Source organism: Anser anser (genome assembly GCF_964211835.1).
Source record: "Anser anser genome assembly, chromosome: 2".
Lineage (NCBI taxonomy): Eukaryota > Metazoa > Chordata > Aves > Anseriformes > Anatidae > Anser > Anser anser.
In genome coordinates this window covers 152968495-152989738 of record NC_139721.1, presented here as the reverse complement: position 1 = coordinate 152989738, position 21244 = coordinate 152968495, and the positions used below count along the sequence as shown (strand labels likewise).

General features: G+C 37.6%; 1 protein-coding gene across 4 annotated transcripts in view; it reads right to left on the bottom strand.

Moving 5' to 3' along the window:
* The window catches only part of PTPRN2 (protein tyrosine phosphatase receptor type N2), a 648013-nt gene that overhangs the window by 366588 nt on the left and 260181 nt on the right, over positions 1 to 21244 (bottom strand). For all 4 annotated transcript variants that reach the window (XM_083823703.1, XM_083823704.1, XM_083823705.1 and 1 more), the window contains one exon: positions 6022 to 6108. In XM_083823703.1, the coding sequence (XP_083679829.1) occupies positions 6022 to 6108 (87 nt within the window). The remainder of the gene's footprint in view (positions 1 to 6021; positions 6109 to 21244) is intronic.

The window sequence follows — 21244 nt, the reverse complement described above, 5'->3', positions numbered from 1 at the left end:
TGTTAGAAGAATATGACAAACATGACAAACAATGAACAAAACCTATACAACACGATTAGGACACGTGCATGTGTTCATAATAGGTGAGGCTGGGAGCTCCACTCATCAGTGTGCCTACCCAACACTTCTGATTTGAACACATTTAAAGCTTTTCCAAACTTTCACCACTTGGTTTGATTTTCAAACACCTTCCTTAGTCCAAGTTCTTTTTACAGGGATGGTTCGCTGGCTTTTCAGATTGTATTATTCCAGCCCAACCGTTCCAGCCCTTCCTATGAACAAAGATAATGATAGGTACTGTTTGGCTATGTGAGACCTTTTCTTCGAAGAGGAGGTGGAAAGTGTCTCTAATCACACTACTTGGAAACAGATTTTAAGTATAGCAAGAATGTGTTCACAGCTGCTCTCATGATGACCACCCAAATTCAATCTTTTGTTAGATTACTGTTTATATAGAACTACTTAAAAACATAGCTGATGCTAAGGACATGCCACAGTATAAAAGGAAAAATCAGTCTTGACTTATTTTGTATCTACAGATGCAGCTTTTCTCTTCAAAGTGGTGTGGTTTTTTTTTTTGTTTTGTTTTGTTTTCCAATAATATTCCTAATGAATGGTGATCAAGTGCTAGAGAAAAAAAAATATATATATATTTCAAGGGGCCTCAGCGTCATTGCTGGCAGACCTCAGGTAGTATTTTGCAAACCAGGTATGAGGACATAAAGGTCTATCATTATCTTGAATTCTGTTGGTACCATCCAGTTCTGCCTCAGATTCAGATTCAGACTCAGTTCATTTGAAGCCAAGTCATTTCAGGCATATTTTTTTTTATGGAAGCAGATAGCATTGTCTAAATTGACAGCTGACTTCTGGGACTGCTGAGCACTTAGAATGGTAACTGAAGCCAACAGGACTTGTGTCTCAACATGTGAAGATCTTCACAGAAGAGGCTGTATAAGCTATACTCAAAGCCATCAGACTGGACACCTCGAATTAGTAGATACTATGACATTAATCTTTTCATGCATAAATGCCAGCTCTGTATGGTCCATATCTCATGTGAGCTAAATGTATCAGTTTATGTTAGTCAAACGTTTTGATAGCCTAGTGAAAAGCACTATAGGAAGCCAAACCAAACAAAACAAACAAACAGAACAGAACAAAAAACAACAAGCAGAAATGGGTTTTCTGACCTCAGAGCAGGATTTGAATAATGTGCAGTAAATAAAGCCTGAAGCCACACATTGAACAATGAGGATAAAATGGAACATTGAAGAGCTGCTCATTAACTGAGCATTTTATTTCCTTCATATGGAGTAAGACAGAGGTCTAAAAAAAAAAAAAAAATCAAGTATTTCAAGACTATATCATAATTAGTCATTATTGAAAGACTTGTATTTAAAAAGAAAAACAAACCAACCCAAAAACACAATCACTTGAGTTCAGTCCGAAATCAATGCTTTTGTTTATTTTGCATTTGCCTTATAACCCAAACGTAATTAAATTTTGAAATGAGTCATTACCTTGAATTGAAAAATTATAGCATTTTACTTGCAAAATGTCAAACCACACTGCTGTGGCTGCTAGAAATTTTGAAAGGTGTTTGCCAGCTGAAGCTTCCATACACTTTTCATACGTAGCTTCAGTTAACCTGAATTTTCATTTTTCATATAATACACTATTCAGCTAAAACACTGAGTTCATCTCTAGTCTCAGTGTGGATGGGGAAAACAATCAGGTGAAAGCCAAACAACCAACTTAAGGATTCTGAGTTTGAGCTTTAGACACTGAAAGCTTGGTGATGTGTTTTCTTAACTTCACCTTGGATATACGACACACATGCAAACTGTACATGATAAGGAATATATTGGTTAAATTTTATGGCTTTGCAATCCAGTTCATATTAGATAATTAGAATCAGCTTTCAAAATCTATTTACGTTAGCACTTGAAATTTAGCATAAGTATCCTGTTCATCCCAAAAATTACATATATAGATTATATGCTTATATAGACAATTACTGTTACGCTCCAAAACAATGGTAGTAGATAAACATTAATGTTTTTATGGAAGGAATACAGGGTGTTCTACTACAGGTTTTCCGTTGAAAAATTATGGCACACATTCTTTGTCAAGTTATCACCTGTCCTGGGAGGACAGTTCTTTGAGTACTGTCCATTAAGATGTACAGGTGGAGGAAGCCAAAGCAGTAGAACAAAACTGGAAAATAGAGACACGGACAGTAAGAGATCTTCACTGGCAATAGGGAAAAACATATAAGTCTAAAGGGAGAAATAATAAGGAAGAAAAAAAAAACAGTATTACTGCAATATCCATCAAAGGATGAAATATTCAGCAGAAAAATTCACTTTTAGCTGGAGGCTGAGAATGGTAGGATATACAGTCTGAAATACTATGACATCAGAACAATGTGCTTTCTATGTGAAGGTATTCAGCTAAATTGAGCTGAACCCCTTCCATTAGCAATGTTCTCAGTAAATATCCCAAGTATGAAAACTTTACATAAGAGCATAAAAATGATTTGTATTCCTCTGAGAACCCAAAGTCATGTATGTTCTAACCCAGTGTCTTTGATTATAGATTCTGATTTCCTCTACCTTCACAGCTGAGCTAACAGATTTCAGTAGTTTTATTATATTTGGACTTCTGTTGATAATCTCTTGTGTTTGTAAGTTTATTCTATAATGTGTGAAGAACTGTAATTACAGGAAGAAGGTCAATGTTGCAGATTGCAGTAGTAAAATTATTTTTTAAATAAATACAAACTCTCCTAGCACTACCACCCATCTGACTTCAATCCATGATACCAGTCCAACAATCAATCACCAGAGGCATTGGACACCCATAATTAGATTTTAAAATCATAACTATAGTCATTTTACGTCTGCTTGCATAATTACATCAGCATGCTAATATCCTTTTAATGGTCTCTAATGATGTAATAAGAAATAATGGAATTTATTTGACAGCTACATAACCATTAACAAAACATATTAAGCATAACTATTACTTCCATAAAGATTCAGGCTGTATCCAAAAGTGACAGCTAGCATGTTGGATCTTTTCTTCAATGTTGAAGTATTTCTAATTATGTATTCTCCAAATCTATTCCCAATCATCTGCTTCACAGGGTGAGCAAAGTTTATGTCAATGCAAACTTGACAACAAACCAACTGTAGAAGTGGACTGAACACTCTGGGAGCCAAGCCTGAGGCTACGCTGTGAATTGCAGGCCATCGGTTAAAGTTGGCAGGATTGTGAAAGAGAAGATAAGATAAGCTGATTACTACCATGCATCAACTAAAATCAAGAACTAACACGGGAATCGGTAAAAACCCGTGGCAAAAGCTACTGTTCACTTAGCCAAACTCCAAGACAGACAAAAAATATATATATATAAGGAAGAATGAAAGATATTTGCAGACAAAACTAAGTAAATGCTGTAATGTATTTGCAAAGCAGTATCTTTTAAATCACTTTTTTTTTTTTTCAGAGAAAAGGACAAGAACATTTTATTTGAGAATATAAAGAACTTTAAAAGAACTTAACACTTTAAAATAACTTGTCCTCTGTCCTCAGTTCTTACACTATTACTATTGAATATGATTGCTTTGTTGGTACTCTGAAATTAACTCTCTGGTTCTCATTTAAATGACTTTAATCTGAAATCTTTGCAATAGTCTAAAATTTTCAGCCCTATATTGTCTCTTCCTGTTCAGAATTCCTGGAAGACTAAGAGAGTTGAGAATTTTAATCCAAGCTCATACTCAGGTCAGAGTTCAAACTAAAGTAGTTTTTATTTTCCCATTTCCTTTATAAATCTTTGATCTCGAGCTTATTGGTACTTTTTTTTTTTTTTTATATTAATCCCTGAGAAAAAGAAAGCTAATAAAATATTTCCTGAGAGGTCTCATTCTCATCCTTCAATATATCAAAGATGGATAAGGAATAACCATGACATCAACTCTTTCCTGAAACCCTTCTGAGGGGTTCCCTCATGAGGCCATTCAGAAGGTAACCAGAGCCTTCAAGTAAATACAGTTTTCCAATAATGGATATATAGTGATAATGAAAGAACAAATCCAAAAAGCATTAATTCTTTTCTTGGTGAAGCCTTTTTCTAAAACTTTGAATTCTGCTCTATCTGCTGGCCAGCTCCACATTTCTGTAGCACTTCAGGGATTTAACCTGAGTCAAAGCACCTCATTTTCTTGAGTAAATACCATTTATTTTGGACAAATTCTTCCCTAACTTGGGATTTGGGATAACCTTTTACAGAGATATAAAAACTGATGAAAGCGTTGTTCTGATAGACAAAATACTCCTGCCCTGTTTGGAATTATCACCATTCATAACACAATTTTAAAATACTGACCATACTATACCAGTAATTTTGGTACTGTCATATGACTGTATGTTAATGGATGCAAAATAAGCAGCTTCCCTAAAGTCACATATTAAAGAAAAGAAAAAGGTTTTTCATAGCTTGCTATTTCACTGGAGGGATATTTTCCATTAGAGAATGAATCTACAGCTTGCCAATTGCAATGTTGTTGTGATTTATCAAATGATAAAAAAATAACCAAAAGGCTTTATGCTAACAATTAGAAAGGTAGGTGAAAGTGTTCTTGTATTGTAAATGAATGAAGTTAATGAAGCAGAACCCATTGATTCCAGCAGAGAACTTGTTCCATGGAATTATCCCTTTAAATGTACAGCAGACATTGATTTATCTGCTAGTATTCAAATTCAAGGTTGCAAATTCTTTTTATAAGGAAAGCCATAAAATATTGTCATTTTTTGTAATTACAAAACTCAGTTTTCATAAAAAGTACATTTCATAAAATACAAGTAAAAAGTCATTCAGCAATGCAAAGAATAGCTCTAAAAAACTAAATATGTGAATATTTTCCTTCTAAACAGCTAAACTTTATATGCCTTGTATTTGTCAGATTTCTAAAAAGACTCTCACCAGTAATCCATTTCCCACCATATATTCAGATATAGAAGGGGTAGATCTTTTTTTTCCTGATTAATAATAAACTCTTCCTGCAAAGATGCAACATCTTCAGACTATTGCTTAAAACATAGCATTAAATGATGAATTATATTCACTGGAGATGAAGGTTAAGCAAAAGCACAAGTAAGGCTGAGAAAGACAATGCCCTTTAGCAACACGACTCATGGGGAAAAGCAAGCAACCCCAAACACTCTGAAACATAGGCAGAAACTGGATGTTACACAAAAATTCGTCATTTTCTGTGAACCAAGTTATGACTTCTTTTCTAGCAAGCTGTAACAAACCACCGACAGCTGACCCTTCTTTTCCGTTTCTTCTCTATCAAACTATTTTTACTTTCCGTTTTACAAAGGAAGGAGTAAAATTTTGCAAAGTAAATGCCCCTACCAAAGTGTTTGAAGAAAATCCCAATCTAATTTTTTTTTACCAGACATGGTAAATCATAAGCTTGTAGCTTAGGTGATTAACATGCAGAACATTTATCAGTACAGATAATACGAAGAAAAACGGGTTCTCAGCATAGCTGAACTCCATGTGACTTGTTAAATGAGTAGCTGGCCAGGAGTCATGACCTGTTGTGCCACATGCGAGATTGAAATCCAGGGACTGAAGTTCTTCTCCATCTGTTGGGAACAACCCATGTTGTTTCCCCCTCAGCAACACTGGGTATGATGACCCTTTACAATACTTGCCTTACCCAGATCCTGTTAAATAAGATAGTAATATTTTTACAGCACTTTGAATAGACTGTTTTTTCCCTGTGGGAGCATAAGGTTATTTCAGTCTTTATAATGTTTAATAAATAATTTGTTCCTAACTGTATGTAGGAGACATTACAAAAATCATCCCAATATTCTTTTTTTCTTTCACATGCTGTCATTAATTTCGACATTAAAGAGTAGTTATTTCCTTGTAAGACAAACCATTCAAAAATAATAAGAAATCCAATAAGTAAAAAGGGCCAAATTCCATGTACATACTTGACATCATCGAAGGCACTCATCTGCAGCTTCAGGAGATCTGCCACTTCCTTTATTAACTCCAAGCCCTTTTCCACACTCAGGGGGCTGTTGAAAGGGAGCAAGAAAACAGACCGTTACGAAAATGGAACTCATCAATACTTGAGAGGCTAAAAGTCCCAAAAGAGTTATCACCTTGGCCTCTTAGAGCCTGAAAGCCACCACTAACTGTATTCCTGTCACATAGTGATCGTGATATCAAGGGAATTGGGATCAGGTGCTTCTTCAGGCATGATGAATCACCTGAATTTTCCAGCAATAAGACAAACAATAAGGTGTAAATGGAATTGTTAGGAAGTGTAATGGGCCCATGATGCAGCAACCAGTTCATCTCAGTCCTCAATAAAAAATGTAATAAAGTAAAAGGACAGAAAGAGAGAAAAGGATTGATGAGACAAGGAGGGAAACAAACAATGAAAGTCAAATTGCGGCTCAGTATCAAATGGACAAGGGAAAAGCATATTTTTAAATTCATTAGTTTTTAAAATGAATCTTTGCCCAGTGAAAGGATACAAAATTATTATGGATTTGAGAGTAAACAATGGAGCAAGGCACACAGTCCAGAGGACACTGATTAGATACATAGGATTTGGTTTGGTGTGTGTATGCACTGCAGACAGAACCCACTGTAAATCTTTTTAACCTTTGTCAATGCCACATTTACATTTTTTAATTTAGAAAACAGGTTGCAATCAAGCATAACACAAGAGGACTGCTATCATTTAAAAAAGCACTTATCTAGATGCAAAATTCGTATTTATAAAAAATCAGGTTATTAGAGTTGCTACCACTCTACAAATGTTATGAATGTTGTCCCTAATAGACAGATCATAACTTGTTTAACTGTTGTTCAGTACTGTGAAGCCAAATACAAAAGTATTAAGAAAGTAAAAAGAAAAGAAAATGATATCTCAGTTTCTAGTGAGAAAAAGATACAACATGCTCTAAATTATGATTATAGAATTATTCTCAAGCCCAAACACTCATAAAATTAAACCTTACAAGCCTGATACTTATCTGACTTATGCCACTTTAAATCAGAAACAACTTAGATGAAGCTAACCCAGGGGAAACAAGGTTCTGTATTTTTCCTTCAAGGGTTTATAACAAGTAGGAGAAGGAGTTGTCAAAAAAGTACGTACTGTTAGACATGATCTTTTCAACTGGACTAAGGGGGGAAAGATTTTTCAAAGCTCTGTACCTAGGTTATTATTTCTGCTTCACATTGAAAGTTTTTGAATCCAATTTTATAGCACTGTAATCATGGCCACAAATTTATTTATTGTCTGCAATGAGTACTGTTTATTTATTTATTTATTTGCACTGGGTTCTGCATACACTGCCCTAAGGGCACCTCTATTTAAATAATGGGATGTCTCATGGATCTTGGTTAGGATGGAATTGTTCAGCCTCCCTTCATGTTACTAACCCAAAATGCTCAAGAGACCTCCTGTCACACAGGCAGAGGTAGCCCCTCAAGGCACCAGATAAATTTAGAGTTTTTCTAGATGTCTGAGACAGAAATGTTCTTGTCTGAAAGTAACAAAAGAATCTGATTGTTTCTGTAAGGAAAAAAAATGTACTGTAGATTATTCATAAAATCCCTATATTTCAAGGACTGACAGTGGGTAGAAATGTGATTATTCCCATCACTATGAAAGCAGATTGTCATAGTGACTCAGGGGCTTATGTGTTAATTAAATCTTTTCTCCCAAAGATGTTGGCTTAAATTTTACAGAAATGATTGGTGTCAGCAAGTGGGCTTTTACTGTAATAGCAAGTATACACAGAGGTGCAGGGAAAGTCTGCTGCATACATTGGTGTCATTTTTAACCAAGGGAGTCTTATTTGTAAAAGCTCAACCTCCCATTCCCCGCTTACCCCCTCCTTCCCTGCAAAAGCTATCTCCAACCTCAAAAACAAGGTATGCTGCTACAAGCCGATGTAGTAACAGTAATGTGGGATGCAATCAGAGCATTTGAATGCTACAACACAGCAAGAATGCAGGAGAGAAAATGAGAAAGAAAATGGTGCTGGAAAGCCATTCTTTTGCAAGCCTGGGCATCCAGTAGCAGTCTTAGTAATTTTCATCCAATAGCAAACTAAGGCACACAGGCTCACAAGCTCACATAGAGTGTGTCAGGCTAAGAACCCGTCATTCATAACAGCACAGCAGAGCTTCAGAACTGGTACCTGTGTATTTTACAAAGGCATGCTGCTATCTATTATCCTCTTTGGTACCAGTACTATTACTGATCACACTATCACATTTGAGGACTCACATCAAGAATGAGTAACATGCCAGAGTACTTTCCAATATTATTTTTCCAACTTCTAAATGCTGCCATATACTTTTACTGCTTATTACAGTTCTTTGATATTTTTGCTGTAGATGAGCTGAATATTCAAAATCTTTCTCTAAAAATGCCACATCATTATCCACACTTTATTTCCCTCCTGCTTTAATTCATGTTGCATTTTGCTCAGTGTTACACAGTGTATGCTTGTACAGTGATCGCTTCTAGATTGGCTTATGCCAAGCGAGTACACCGTTCCCACCAGCACAGCATAAAGAAGACTAGCCTACATTGTGACGGCTCTGTACATCCACATCACCCATCTGACCAGCTTTATTCAAGGACTGTTACCAGAACACAATTTGCAAACATCACCTGTCCTCCAGCACACAGTCCTCCCATACCCCCCTGGTGAAAGCACACAGTACACATGGAGCAGTTGTTAGATGGGATCTTTCGTGTACTGTGCTTGGTTTTCTGCTTGCTTGATTCAGCCCTACATGGAAAGAAGTTTCTGTATTACAAAGGCGAGAAAAACTGAGAAATATCAGTGTCATTTTTCATGAATATGATTCCTCTATTGATCGTAAGGGTTCATCTACTACAGAATTAATAGAAGCAAAGTGTTACATAAATCAAGTAGCAAAGATCAAAAAAAAAAAAAAAGTGGTTTGGATAAGGAACAAATAGTACAGACAGAAATTGTAACAGTAGAAAGACTCTTTGGATTCAATCATGATGATAAAATTATTTTATCAAGACCAAAGACTTGGGAGAAAGATTGGGATAGGATTCCCATGACTTTATTTGAACTGTTAAGCTTGTGATTTCAGTTCCTTAAAGCGAGGGAGGGTCAAGGGCCCTAGAAAAAGAAAAGTAGCAGGACCTACCTGTAGGTTCCATTTATGCTTTGCAAGTTCTCTTGAGACTGTCTAACCCTTTCTTGTCAAAGAAAAATAATGTCTCCTGTTGTGTCTTTAAAAGTCCTTGATTTTGCCACTACATTTTTTTAATTTTTTTTTTTTTGGATTGCCTTTGAAGTTTCTGATCACATCCAGTCTAGATTTTGGCCTTAGAAATAATAAACTGTTGGATGATGATGTGGCTGTTGCTGGCAGAGATCTCAAGATAGTGCTTATATTAGGTTTTCAAGTTAACTGTGTTAAGATCACAGAATCACAGAAGGGCTGAGTCTGGAAAAGGACCTCTGGAGGTCATCTGGTCCAGCCCCTGCTCAAGCAGGGCCACCTAGAGATGGTTGCCCAGGATTACGTCCACGAGGCTTTTGAAGATCTACAAGGAAAGAGACTCCACAGTCTCTCTGGGCAACCTATGCCAGTGTTCAGTTGAGTACAATAACAGCAACTAAGACAAAATGTCATACATCTTTACATTTATATATATATGTCTTTATATATATTTGTTTTTTGTATGTTTTATATATATGTCTTTTCAGCTTTCTGGCTCCAGTTCTCTACAGCTTGGAAAACAAAAGGAGAATCAGAAAGTGTACAAAACTCACATACAACTAACTTTCTTCTACTGCTTTGTCTTCCAACGCCATCTCTTTAAGTGTTTGCCTAAATACTATTTTTCAGCTGACAAATTCAGATCCTACTGAACCAGTAGCAGAACTCTGTTTCACTCAGATGACAATCTCTATCACATATTATTTGTAGAATATACTTTGACGGATTAATGACAATGAAGAAATAAAGGGGGAATGAAGTATAAACATTTCCTTTGGGGTTGATATAGATACAAAGTTTTAAAATCTGGAACAGCCTCATCTGAAAAATATTTCACTGCTGCTTTTGTTTAATCTCACTTTGCAGCAAAAAGCTCTTGTACTAAACTAGTTATACCTGCTAGAGCATATGGCTTATCTTTCCGCTAAACATAGCCAACATTATATGGTAGCACTTCATCATGTCTTCAGATGAAATGACTCCTCAGCTCATTGCAAGATTCTGATGTCATGATTTAACATCATGACATAGCTATGAAAAATCTCATATTCATTTTCAGCATGTGAAAAACAACTAGCCCAATACACAGCTACTTGTCTGTGCTAAGATACTCATGATTCAGTCGAATCCTTTTAACTTCATCAGGAGTTTTGTCTAATAAGAAAAGCAGATCGAGGCTATATAGCTATTTTATTTAGGGATGGATCTTAAATGAAAGTGCAGGAATAAATATCCCTTTACCTCAATGTGAACTGTTGAGCACTTCTGAAAATTAAGTAATCCACTGAAATGCTCAAGAGAAGATTTGGGAGACCAACTTTATCTAATTGTTTGTTAAAATGTGTCCACAAATCGTACTGGACATTGAATACAGGAAAATTAGATTGCCTGGTGAAAATAATATTCCGTATCTTCCAATGCCTAAATCCCTTCTAATGAAGGAGATGAAAACAGAAATATTTTAAGGAACAATCCACTTACAGAGGTAATTCAAATAATAGAACATTGGATTATAATCTTCCTCTGCTATTGTCCATTAAATATTTCACTTTTCATTTGCTCAATTTACCAGAAAAATACAGGGATGAGGAGTCATTTCTAAAATCTCATTCCAGAAATTTGGCACGACCTAGGACAATCATATTAAGTGATTTCCTTCATAGTCATTGCTACATATGGATTTTGCTAGCCAATTTTTTTGCTCATGTAAACAATCCCATTGCCTTCAGTCACTTTATACATTAGTGAGAATATCTGCTGTTGAACAAAGGATGAATGAGGAAAAAAATGTCTTCATCTGGAAAAGGCCTATCAGGTGACCCTGGTCAAGACATCCTTGTGACCCTCAATTTCGCCATCTGTAAAATGAATGCAATGATACCAACTTTCTATGTCAGATGTCTAGTATTGTTAAATAAAAGACTATTATCATTTGATTTGCGTGCTTTCCGGATCCAAGAATAAGAGTTGCACTATTGGGGACAATTAGTCCCCAAAGGTTAAACATATTTCTCCCTACCAAATAAGGAGACGATACAGTAGCAAAGACCAAGTAACCTGAAAATTATTTTTTAGTTATAATAAAAACTTCCCTCGTTTTCCTACCAAAAAAAATATTCTAAACTTTTTCAGCACAGTGGATCTGACTGTCTTTACAGTACATCTGACTGATTTTACAGCATATTTAGAGCACCTGGATCCAGGGGAAGGTAACTTCTCTCTCGCTGCTGAATTGGTAGCCTTGCTAAATGGCTGCTGTGGGCAAATGGAGTAGGAGTCAACAGTTTTACGGACCAGATGTGCCTCACAAATGGCCGATTAGACCATTCCAAAAAGAGTAGGGCTGAATATTGGATGCTGATCTCAAGACCTGGTCAGCTTCATGCCACAATTATCCAAACAATGCTACAGATGGATGCCACATTTCCAATAAATTCCCAAGATAAACTAGAAATCTGATGAGTGAGAACAACCATTTTGAATAATGAATTGTGTATTTTTGACCTGGACCTAATGATTTATGCATTCAAGGCTCAAAGCTTCCCCTCCTGGTTAAAGAACAAGGAAGTAACATGTAAATGAAGAAACAGGAGGAGTTCTGCAGGGAGCAGACACTGGCAGCATGTCCAGCTCTGCATGCTGAGTTAAATGGAGCTCAGACTCTAATAAAAGCCAGTGGGCAATGTCAAAGGGAACAAGAGGAAAAACAGAAGCAAACAATGATGAAAACTATATGTTCTGTATTTCCCAACATGCCTGTCAAAACAATCCCATAAATTGATCCATTTTGGTTGCGAAAAATCTGATCCAGTTATACAGATGGTTTGATTGCTAGCGTTTGCCAAGCCTGCTCCCAGCAAGGAGAGCAACTTGTAGCTCAAAGTTACTCTGAGGTTATGTCAGTCTCACAAGCAGTTGCTCTCATTTGTTTTTCCTCCTCCCAACTGCCAAGTGTCTTTGAAAACCTACTTACTGGACTCTAAAATTCTCCCTTAGTGCCGTCATTCAAATTATGTATTGTCTTTACCAGTCTGTACCTAGTGCCCTTCCAATATTCTGTTTAGCAATTGTAATGCAGCACTATAATGGACATCCAGTCAACCCTGTCAGATTAGTTCAATTGAATCATTTTCTGCAAAAATGAAGAATAATCTACAGTACAGAAATAGGCCTGACATAGGGAATTGCACTCCTTAAACCCAAATGTCAGTCTAGTCCCCAGTGAAATCTTAAGTAAGGTAGGATTCAATCCACCTAAAATTTGTTTAAATCAGGACATAAGCAATGAAGTCCACCCATTTTTAAGAGTGCTGAGCACTGCACCAAAATTACCAGGCATGACTACATACTGAAAGTTGCTTGAGTGCTTAACTACAGCTCTCCAAGAAGTATCAGAAAGTGCATTTCCTAGGGAGGTAAGTGCCACTCTCACACACTGCCTCTCTTTTGCTATCCAAAGTCAAGCACAGTGGCAGCTCCACTCCACCTATTTCCCCTGAAGAAGGTTCAAAATTGTGGTTACACCTGTGTTCAGTTAGGTTGAATCTGCATCTCAGCTGGAGGAAAGCAGAACCTGAACACAGCACCTAGGACTTTTGGGAGGAGAGATTTTTGATTTAGTCCAATGTTTACTTCAAAAACTTTTCTAATATTTACTTATGCAAAACAAACACATGCTTGAAAACTGTTTGGGACAGCAGCTTTTTTCCTTCTGAGTGATATGAGTTACAGTTATGTTCTCTATTGCACTTTGTCCACCTTCCCCTGTCACTTCCATGCCTGCAGATTAACCTCCATGCCATCAAGAGGATGATGGACAGAGCTCTCTCTTAGGGCTGGTACCCAGAGCACCCTTGATGATGTAGGAGTTAAAACTGCTCAGAGTAAGTCTGGTAAGATTTCTTCCACCTCCTGCTTCACTTTCTAACCCTGCAGTAATAAGCAGAAGGCAGTCAGGATACACTTCACACAAGGTGCCTTTCAGCACAGGACTTTTAGATATGGTGGATCTCATAATAACCAACTGCTTTGGCATGTCTCAGTGAAGCAGAAAATATTCTACCAAAAGACCTTGTCTGACAATTGCCTAGGAGGGTTTACCAATGTCAGCATCTTCTAGTGGTGGTACTTTTCTCTAGAAAAAGAGAAGACTTGAGCTGACAAACACAATTTTGTTGGTCCTGCATACCTCTGTATTAGAGCATTTGTATCTAAGATTTTTTTAAGCAGTTGTCAACTTAGCAGGAACACACTGGAACATCTTTGTAGAAGGTTTTTTTTTGTTTGTTTGTTTTTTGTTTTGTTTGTTTTTGTTCTGATCTTAGATAATTATTTTTTTTTGATTTTTTTTAACTGAATTTTAAGATACACACATTCTTTATTTTAAAATAATTACTTAACAAAGTTCTGCCTGGTCATTTTTCAATGCTGTCTATGCATTGATATCAAATAGGCTTCCCTTCATTGACAGAGCAATGCTCTATAATGGTATCAATTTCTTAATATGCAGCAGAGTCTCCTTAGTACAAGGTAAATTTAAAAAAAAAAAAAAAAAAGGAAAGTTAAGAAATGAGTCTGGAATATCATATGGAATGCTTTAGAGAGTCCAATATTCAAGAGGCCACCTTTAGAATGAATAAAGCTGAGGACCAGTTTGCTCCGGCTGCTAAAACCACTTGGCAGCAGCAAGAGCATTGATTAGGCTGCAAGCAAGCACCCTGCTGATGGTGATGGGTAATTGGCAGGAGCAACCTGTCCAGCTCCAGCACAAGCTGCCATCCTCCCTCAGTCCCTGGGAAACAGCAGGTATGTTGGGTACATTCTGGTCACAGGGATGAGACTCTGAGTGTATGGATGTCTTTCAGAGCTTCTTCAAAATAACTTATAGATACACAAGGAACTGTCTCTTTGTTTTACTATTATTTTCTCTAATGAATGCAGTAGTTTAATTCCAGCAGAGGGGGGCTATTTGAAAAGTGACAGTAGCTTCAGCCCTTTTAACCACCCACATTGATGGGGCAGGATCAATTGCTGCAGGGAGCACATCCCCAGCAGTACATACTAACCCCAGACCTCGAGGCACTTCTCAGCAGTAGCAAGGAGCACAAGATGGGAGATTATTTTAAAACACCTTGGACATGCTACTGCCTGATTTTCTTAATCCAGTACTAAAAACAGAAAAATAAGAACCAAGAAATAAAATGAAATCTGAGATAATGCTAGAAAAGTTCTAAAGAAGAAGGGTGAGAGTAGTGTTTTTTTAGATACAGCTTTGCAAGGACTATCTAGGGAGCAAGCTACCCTGGGAAAAATAATGCTGTGACAAACAGAAACCATTAGGTTTTTTGTTTGTTTGTTTATTTGTTTTCCTCTTGAGTACTGTTTCATTCATGCTGCTAAAAGTCAAGGAATTAAGACATTAAGGTAGTTGTCCAGTAACAGTATTCAACATTGGCCTCAATTCCCCGAGGAAAAGCTTATAGGTGTGAGGCCTGCTATGAAATTGCCAGTGGTCTGGCAGTTTTCCAGAACTCACTCAAAAAGTAGCAAAACACCCTGTCCCAGAAATAGAAGAGACACCTGACCTAATAAATGAGAATGCTACACAAGAAAAAAACAGATTCCAGCTGATCCAGTATCTGACTCCAGAGGCACAAGAACAGTGACAACGTTTCCCTACTTGCACCTTGTGAAATGCACAAACCCCGTGTTTCCAGACTGGGATGATAATCCCAGCCATGCAGTCTGTCGCCATGCACACCCACTACACTGCAGCCTAGAAAACGATTGGAGAGAGATCAGGAATTGGTCCCTCTTGCCTTATACCCTGCACCAAAAGTATTCCTTCTAAAAATAAGTATGATTATTGCTGGATTCTACAAATAACTGTGATTATGTATGTGCTCATTACTTACTAAAATCTTTCTCTTTTTTAAAATCTCTTGCTGAATTCTTGACCAAAGTGATACATTGGACAAGTTTGTGTTTTAGAAATGGGCTACTTAATTCAGGATTTGCATGCCTCCTCTTAAATTTTCAAGTCTGGAAACATGTACCACAATGCCAATGGATTCATGTATCTAAACACAGAAAATCTTCTCTTCAAAATTTTCCACTGCCTCAGAGCACAGACTACGAGGAGTTTTAAGAATATCTTTTTTTTTTTTTTCCCCAAAAGGACTATTTTTGTTAATGTCTATTATTCTGTCACACTTATTCGAGCTGAATTTCATCTACCATTGTGCTCCTTAATCCCTCAATGTATTTAAATCCATCTGGAATTTTTCTAAATCCTCCATAGTTCTTCCTAACAGAGACAATTTGCCCATGGGGTACCACTAATCCCTCTTACATGCTGAGAAGCAGCAGTTCATGACGAATCTTTCTCTCCTATCTCATAACCAGTCCTTAATCTGCAGTGACACCCTGGCCCTTGCTCTGTGAGTCACACTCCTTAAACTCGGTATGAAGAGCATCCCATTTATCTCCTGTTGATTTGGAGGGCAGGTACAACTTGCGGTTTTGCTGCAGCAGCAGCTTTTCTGCCAGGAGAGTCTGATGCATCCCATCAAAAGGCACTTTGCTCCCACGGGGCTCCCAGGCCTGGTGCTGCCACAGAGGAAAAGAGAGGGTCCCTGGCATGGTCTTCTGGAGGCTGAGGCACAGAGGTCTTCAGATATAAATAGCCAAGACATACGATGTGAAAGTGGCTTATCACTGATGTGGTTTCAGAGTCTGATCACAGCACTTCTCCAGCTCAGAGAAGCTGAAAACCTTAGAAGACCTTTTATTTTAAGGACACGTCGTTTTCTATTCATTTTTCATTTTTTCTCTTTTTTCTTCACTTTTGTTCCTCTAAGGCCAGTAAATATTTTAACATGCAACATAATTGGAAATTCACTTACTGAAGTATGAAATAGAAAGATGTGAACCTCTCTTTGCGTGCAAATTTCAGTAGTAACTGAACTATGGAAGAGCTATACCATCACAATAAACAGGCACAGTTTCAACAAGGTTCCTCAATAGACCTTCAGTCCCATCTTCCCATTCACTCCTGTCTCCAGGAAACTGGCTTTATGACTCTTTTCCTCATGCCACAACTACTCTCTGACTCCAGAGAACACTTAAAAACTGGCTGATTTAGCTGCTAGCCACCCACACAGGCTTTGTGATCCAGAGGAAAGCCGTCGTGTTTGCCAGAGGAGGGAGTAAATGGTGCATGGTGTCAGCTACACATGCTCCATGGAAGAAGAGAGTGCTCATGCACCCTTAGGTGACATGGCATGTCAGAGGAAGACATGGCAGCACAGGGGTGATGACTCTCTCCCATTCTCATTGGGTTTGCAACAACCAGTATAAACTAAAACCAGTATAAACTGCCTTCTTCAACTCTTAGTTTTCATTTTCTAGACACAAAGGGAGTCTCACTCACCCCAAGACAGATCCCATACAAAGGAGAAGAAACTGAGATATTAGAGGGGTTCATTTCAGGTCACAGAGGAAGTAAGTGGTACAGCAAGGACTATTGGGACCATTTTAACATCAAAGTAATTTATAGTGTTACGATTAAACTCTTCCTGAGCCCACCAAGCTTAAAAGATATTTAGACACCAAAATTGTATTTATTTCTCTTGTCTGGCAATGCCCCTGAGAGTAACTCACATGACAATCTATAATGAAAGTCCTGGGCACTGGTGCTTCATCAAGCCCACGGTGTTACAACAGCCTGCCTCGTCTGTCTGAGTTTGTGTCTTTTGTCCATGTTTCAGTGTAGTTTCACACATCTTGAAGCACTCATCCCCAGTAAATACTTAGAGAAGGAATGTATTTCAGCACTAAATGGATTTTATCTGGTTTGAACTCAGTCTGTGCCTTAAATTTAGTTATATCATAATGAATTTTGTAAATTGTTCACATTTATCCAAGATTCATGAAAGTAACCAAATAACTTCTAAGCACAGAGCTAGTCACCAGATTGTTTGAGAGCTGCTTCACATCACGACACTGTTATCATAATCATTTTAAGGACACTGCAGTTTTATTGCATTAGTCTGCAGTTTGTTTGTTTTTTCTGTTTGTTTTCCCAGAGGCTTTATTAGCCTTTAAACACTTTTAAACTTACTTTTGTTTTGGCACATCAGCAATTTCCAACTTTTCATATTTTCCCCTCTTTTCCCACCACCAATAAGTGTGAATTTAAACCCCTAATATAGACAGATTCAAGTCCAGACCAATTTGTAACACACATGACACCTGGTAAAAATCGATGGCAGTGGTAAGGCTATGAAGGTCAGAGAGATAACGGCATCGTGGAAACACAAGAGTGATTGAGAAGTCGAGAAGGATCAACTCTCTAGAGTTATAATTGAAGCGTGACCCTGTGCCAGCTTGTACTTGTATTGCTTCAAGTAAGCACTACCCCCAGCTATGTTAATAGTGACAAATTCATACAGACACTTTGTTACTGGCAGAAACATGGAAATAATGGCAATAATCTCTGCTATAATAATGATATCTTTCTTTCAGAGTCTGGACCCCAACAAAGCACTTCTTAATGGATTTTTTTTAAGCTGGATGCATGAAATAGTGGTGAAGTTGACTTGTCACAAGCCCTAAATCTCAGATACAAAAAAGCCTTGAAAATACAAAATTGTTCTTTCAAATCAAACTATTCCATCATACAAGTAATTAATAAATGAGACTGAGGGCAACTGGTGATACACATTTTAATGCACCTCTGACTTTTCATACCTTCCCTTTCTTAATATCACAAAAATGAGTGAAATTTAAACCCCTTCCTTCAAGGCAACTTAAAGCTCAGACCAACACAATGCAGATGGTTTAAATTACAGAAGACCAAGAATGTCCAGCAGCATAATGTTAAAATAATGAAATTAAAGAAACACAAACATTTCTGTAACAGATCCAATTATTTAAAATTTTTTAAATGGACTTTTTCTAAAATCAATCACCATTCTATTAAGAAATTGACTCCGAAGTTATTTCTTCAGCAGATACACACAGTCCTTAGATTGTGCCATACCTTATTCAAAAAAGTGCAAGTGGAAATATCTACTTAATAGGTAAATTAAATTATTTTCTCTGTTCTGATTTATTCTTGGTGCTCTGAATTAGTCTTCATTGAACTCCTACTTCAAAAGTTTTTTTGTTTGTTTGCATGTCATAAAAATGATTTACAGTGAGATATAAATGACTTCATTCTAATTTTTAGTGGTCAGATGTTTACATTGTATACACATTATCTGAGTCAGGAAATTCCAAAAATTTATCAGGCATGAAAATTAAATTATTGCATTTTTATAGCTGAACCTCCCAGATCTGGGCAGAACAGCACTGATGAAAAAGTAGTGGTAGATAATAGACTGCATTATAATTCAGTTTGATGCATTCCCAGGAATCCCAGTCTTTGTCTTTCTCCTTCTCACTCATTCTAAAAGCTTAAAATTCATCATTCTTTTATAATGAACTACATGGTAATTACCAGAAAAACACTGTAATGCACTAGAAGTATTGACCATATGGTATTGTGAGACACTGCAGCATCTCGGGGGTTTAATGACTACCACTGTTGATAAAAACAAAACACAGCTTACCACCCCATTCCTATCTCAGAGATATGTAACATGCAGCCTCACCACCTAAGGGTTGGTAGTGTGGAGACAGGATAGTGACCTGAACCTGCTCACAGAGAGCTTGTTGCATCCTTGCACTGGCTGCAGGCGCATGAGACACAAAGAAGGGTTGCTAATGCAGCACAGAAGGCATGGAAAGAGAGAAGGGTGGAACTAGGAACATCTTCCAGCTATCTCTTTTCAGCTAAGCAGAGAGATACAAACATGAGCTAGTCATTGTGGCACTCCTGGGGACTCCAGCTGCACTCCGAAATTTACCCATCGCATTTCATCAACCTAAGGGACCAGACTGACTTGGTGCCACTACTCAGAGTCATGGATCAGTTCATCACCAGTTACGTCAAGTCAAAATCTGGCTCTGGATCTTTCTCTAGAGGTGAAAATACAAAGTTTGACCCAATAGAAAGTGGAGCAAAATATCTGGCGAGGTGAAGAGCTAAGAGAGATAGATGGATCCCTGGAAGGACTCTTCTCTTGTAAAGCAATCTACTTCAGCAGGTGAGAACCATATTCCAGGATTCACATTTTGGAGGCAAAAAAACTAAGGGAAACAGAACAGACTATCATATTATCTCTGCACAAAAATAAAAAGTATATGAGGCGGCTATATGGTCTTGCAGCCTAGCAAGCCCATTTTGTCCTGGATTTTATAAAAGGAAGTGTGGCCAGCAGATCAAGGGAGGGGATGCTCCCTCTCTGCTCTGCTCTCTTAAGACCCCACCTGGAGTGCTGCATTCAGCTCTGGGGCCCCCAGCACTAGAAGGACATGAATGTAGTAGAATGAGCCCAGAGGAGGCCACGAGGATGATCAGAGGGCTGGAGCACCCCTCTTACGAAGACAGGCTGAGCAGGTTGGGGTTGTTCAGCCTGGAGAGGAGAAGGCTCAAAGGAGACCTTGCAGCAGCCTGCCAGAGCCTAAAGGGGCCTACAGGCAAGGTGGGGAGGGACTCTTTGTCAGGGGTTGTGGTGATAGGATAAGGGGGAGTGGCTTTAAACTAAAAAAGGAGAGATTTAGATTGGATGTTAGGAGGAAATTCTTCACTCAGAGGGCGGTGAGGCCCTGTCCCAGGCTGCCCAGAGGAGCTGTGGCTGCCCCATCCCTGGCAGTGCCCAAGGCCAGGCTGGATGGGGCTGGGGGCAGCCTGGGCTGCTGGGAGGGGTCCTTGCCCATGGCAGGGGGAGCTGGGGGAGTGGGGTGAAATCAGATTATCCTTAAGGTCCGTTCCAACCCAAACCATTCTATGATTTTATGATTCTATTTTTTGCTCTCTACGGCACAGTTACACATAACTACTGTTTTTCTGTTATTTTCTTGTGCACAAATGCATAAAATATAATTTTCCTGTGGGAATATATATCATCAGAATTAAGGTGAAACACTACATTAAAGCGGCAATGTGGGCGATGTGATTTCTGCCACTAAATATCACAATAATACTGGAGGATTACAGAGAAAAAATTGAAAAAAAAATATGTCTAAAAACCACTAGGGATTGTGAATAGTTACATGTGAACAGTTAACCAAGGAAGATTCTAGATTAACATTTATCTATTGGTTATGATGCTGAGAAAATGACAGAATTGTTTCTTGTCAATAAATCCATAGGCAAATATTTTCCACTTGTATCATTTACATCATCATGCCACTTGTAGAGGGTCAAACTTCATTATCAGAAGCAAAACTTTTGGCTTTAAATTCATAGATGGACACTTACGGAACTTGTTTACACAAGGGCAGAGTCTATTAGTGAAAATGATAAAGTAGGCGATAAAAAATTTTCCTTTTTTTCTTTCCTGTGAGCAGTGCTATCCGTTGCTGATTTTAACAGACTTTAGTACCAAGAGCTTTTCTGTGTTATGTATGTTTAGAGTTTCGTGTAGTTTTTAAAACTCGTTGTAGAAGTGAAGAATGTGCACAAATCTTTTTCCCTTGATAAAGTATACTTGCATATGGAATAATAATTTCAAAGAAGACATTGAGATATGCAGAGAAGGTCAAATCAGTGTTTCTGTTTGTATATCTGTATTAAAGGACAAGAACATTCTGTTATTATTTTCTAAAGAGACCTGAAAAGCCTCATGGAATACAAAAACTCAGCTTCTAAGAAACATCAAGACCTTCCAGTAACAAAGAATAAAACCTATCATTCCTGTTTCATTGCCGTATATATTGTGATTCATTTTTATTTCATATTTCATTTTTAAATGCAATTAAAATGCCCTACATATCTCTGTTTGAGATAACAAATGATGAAGACCATAAAAT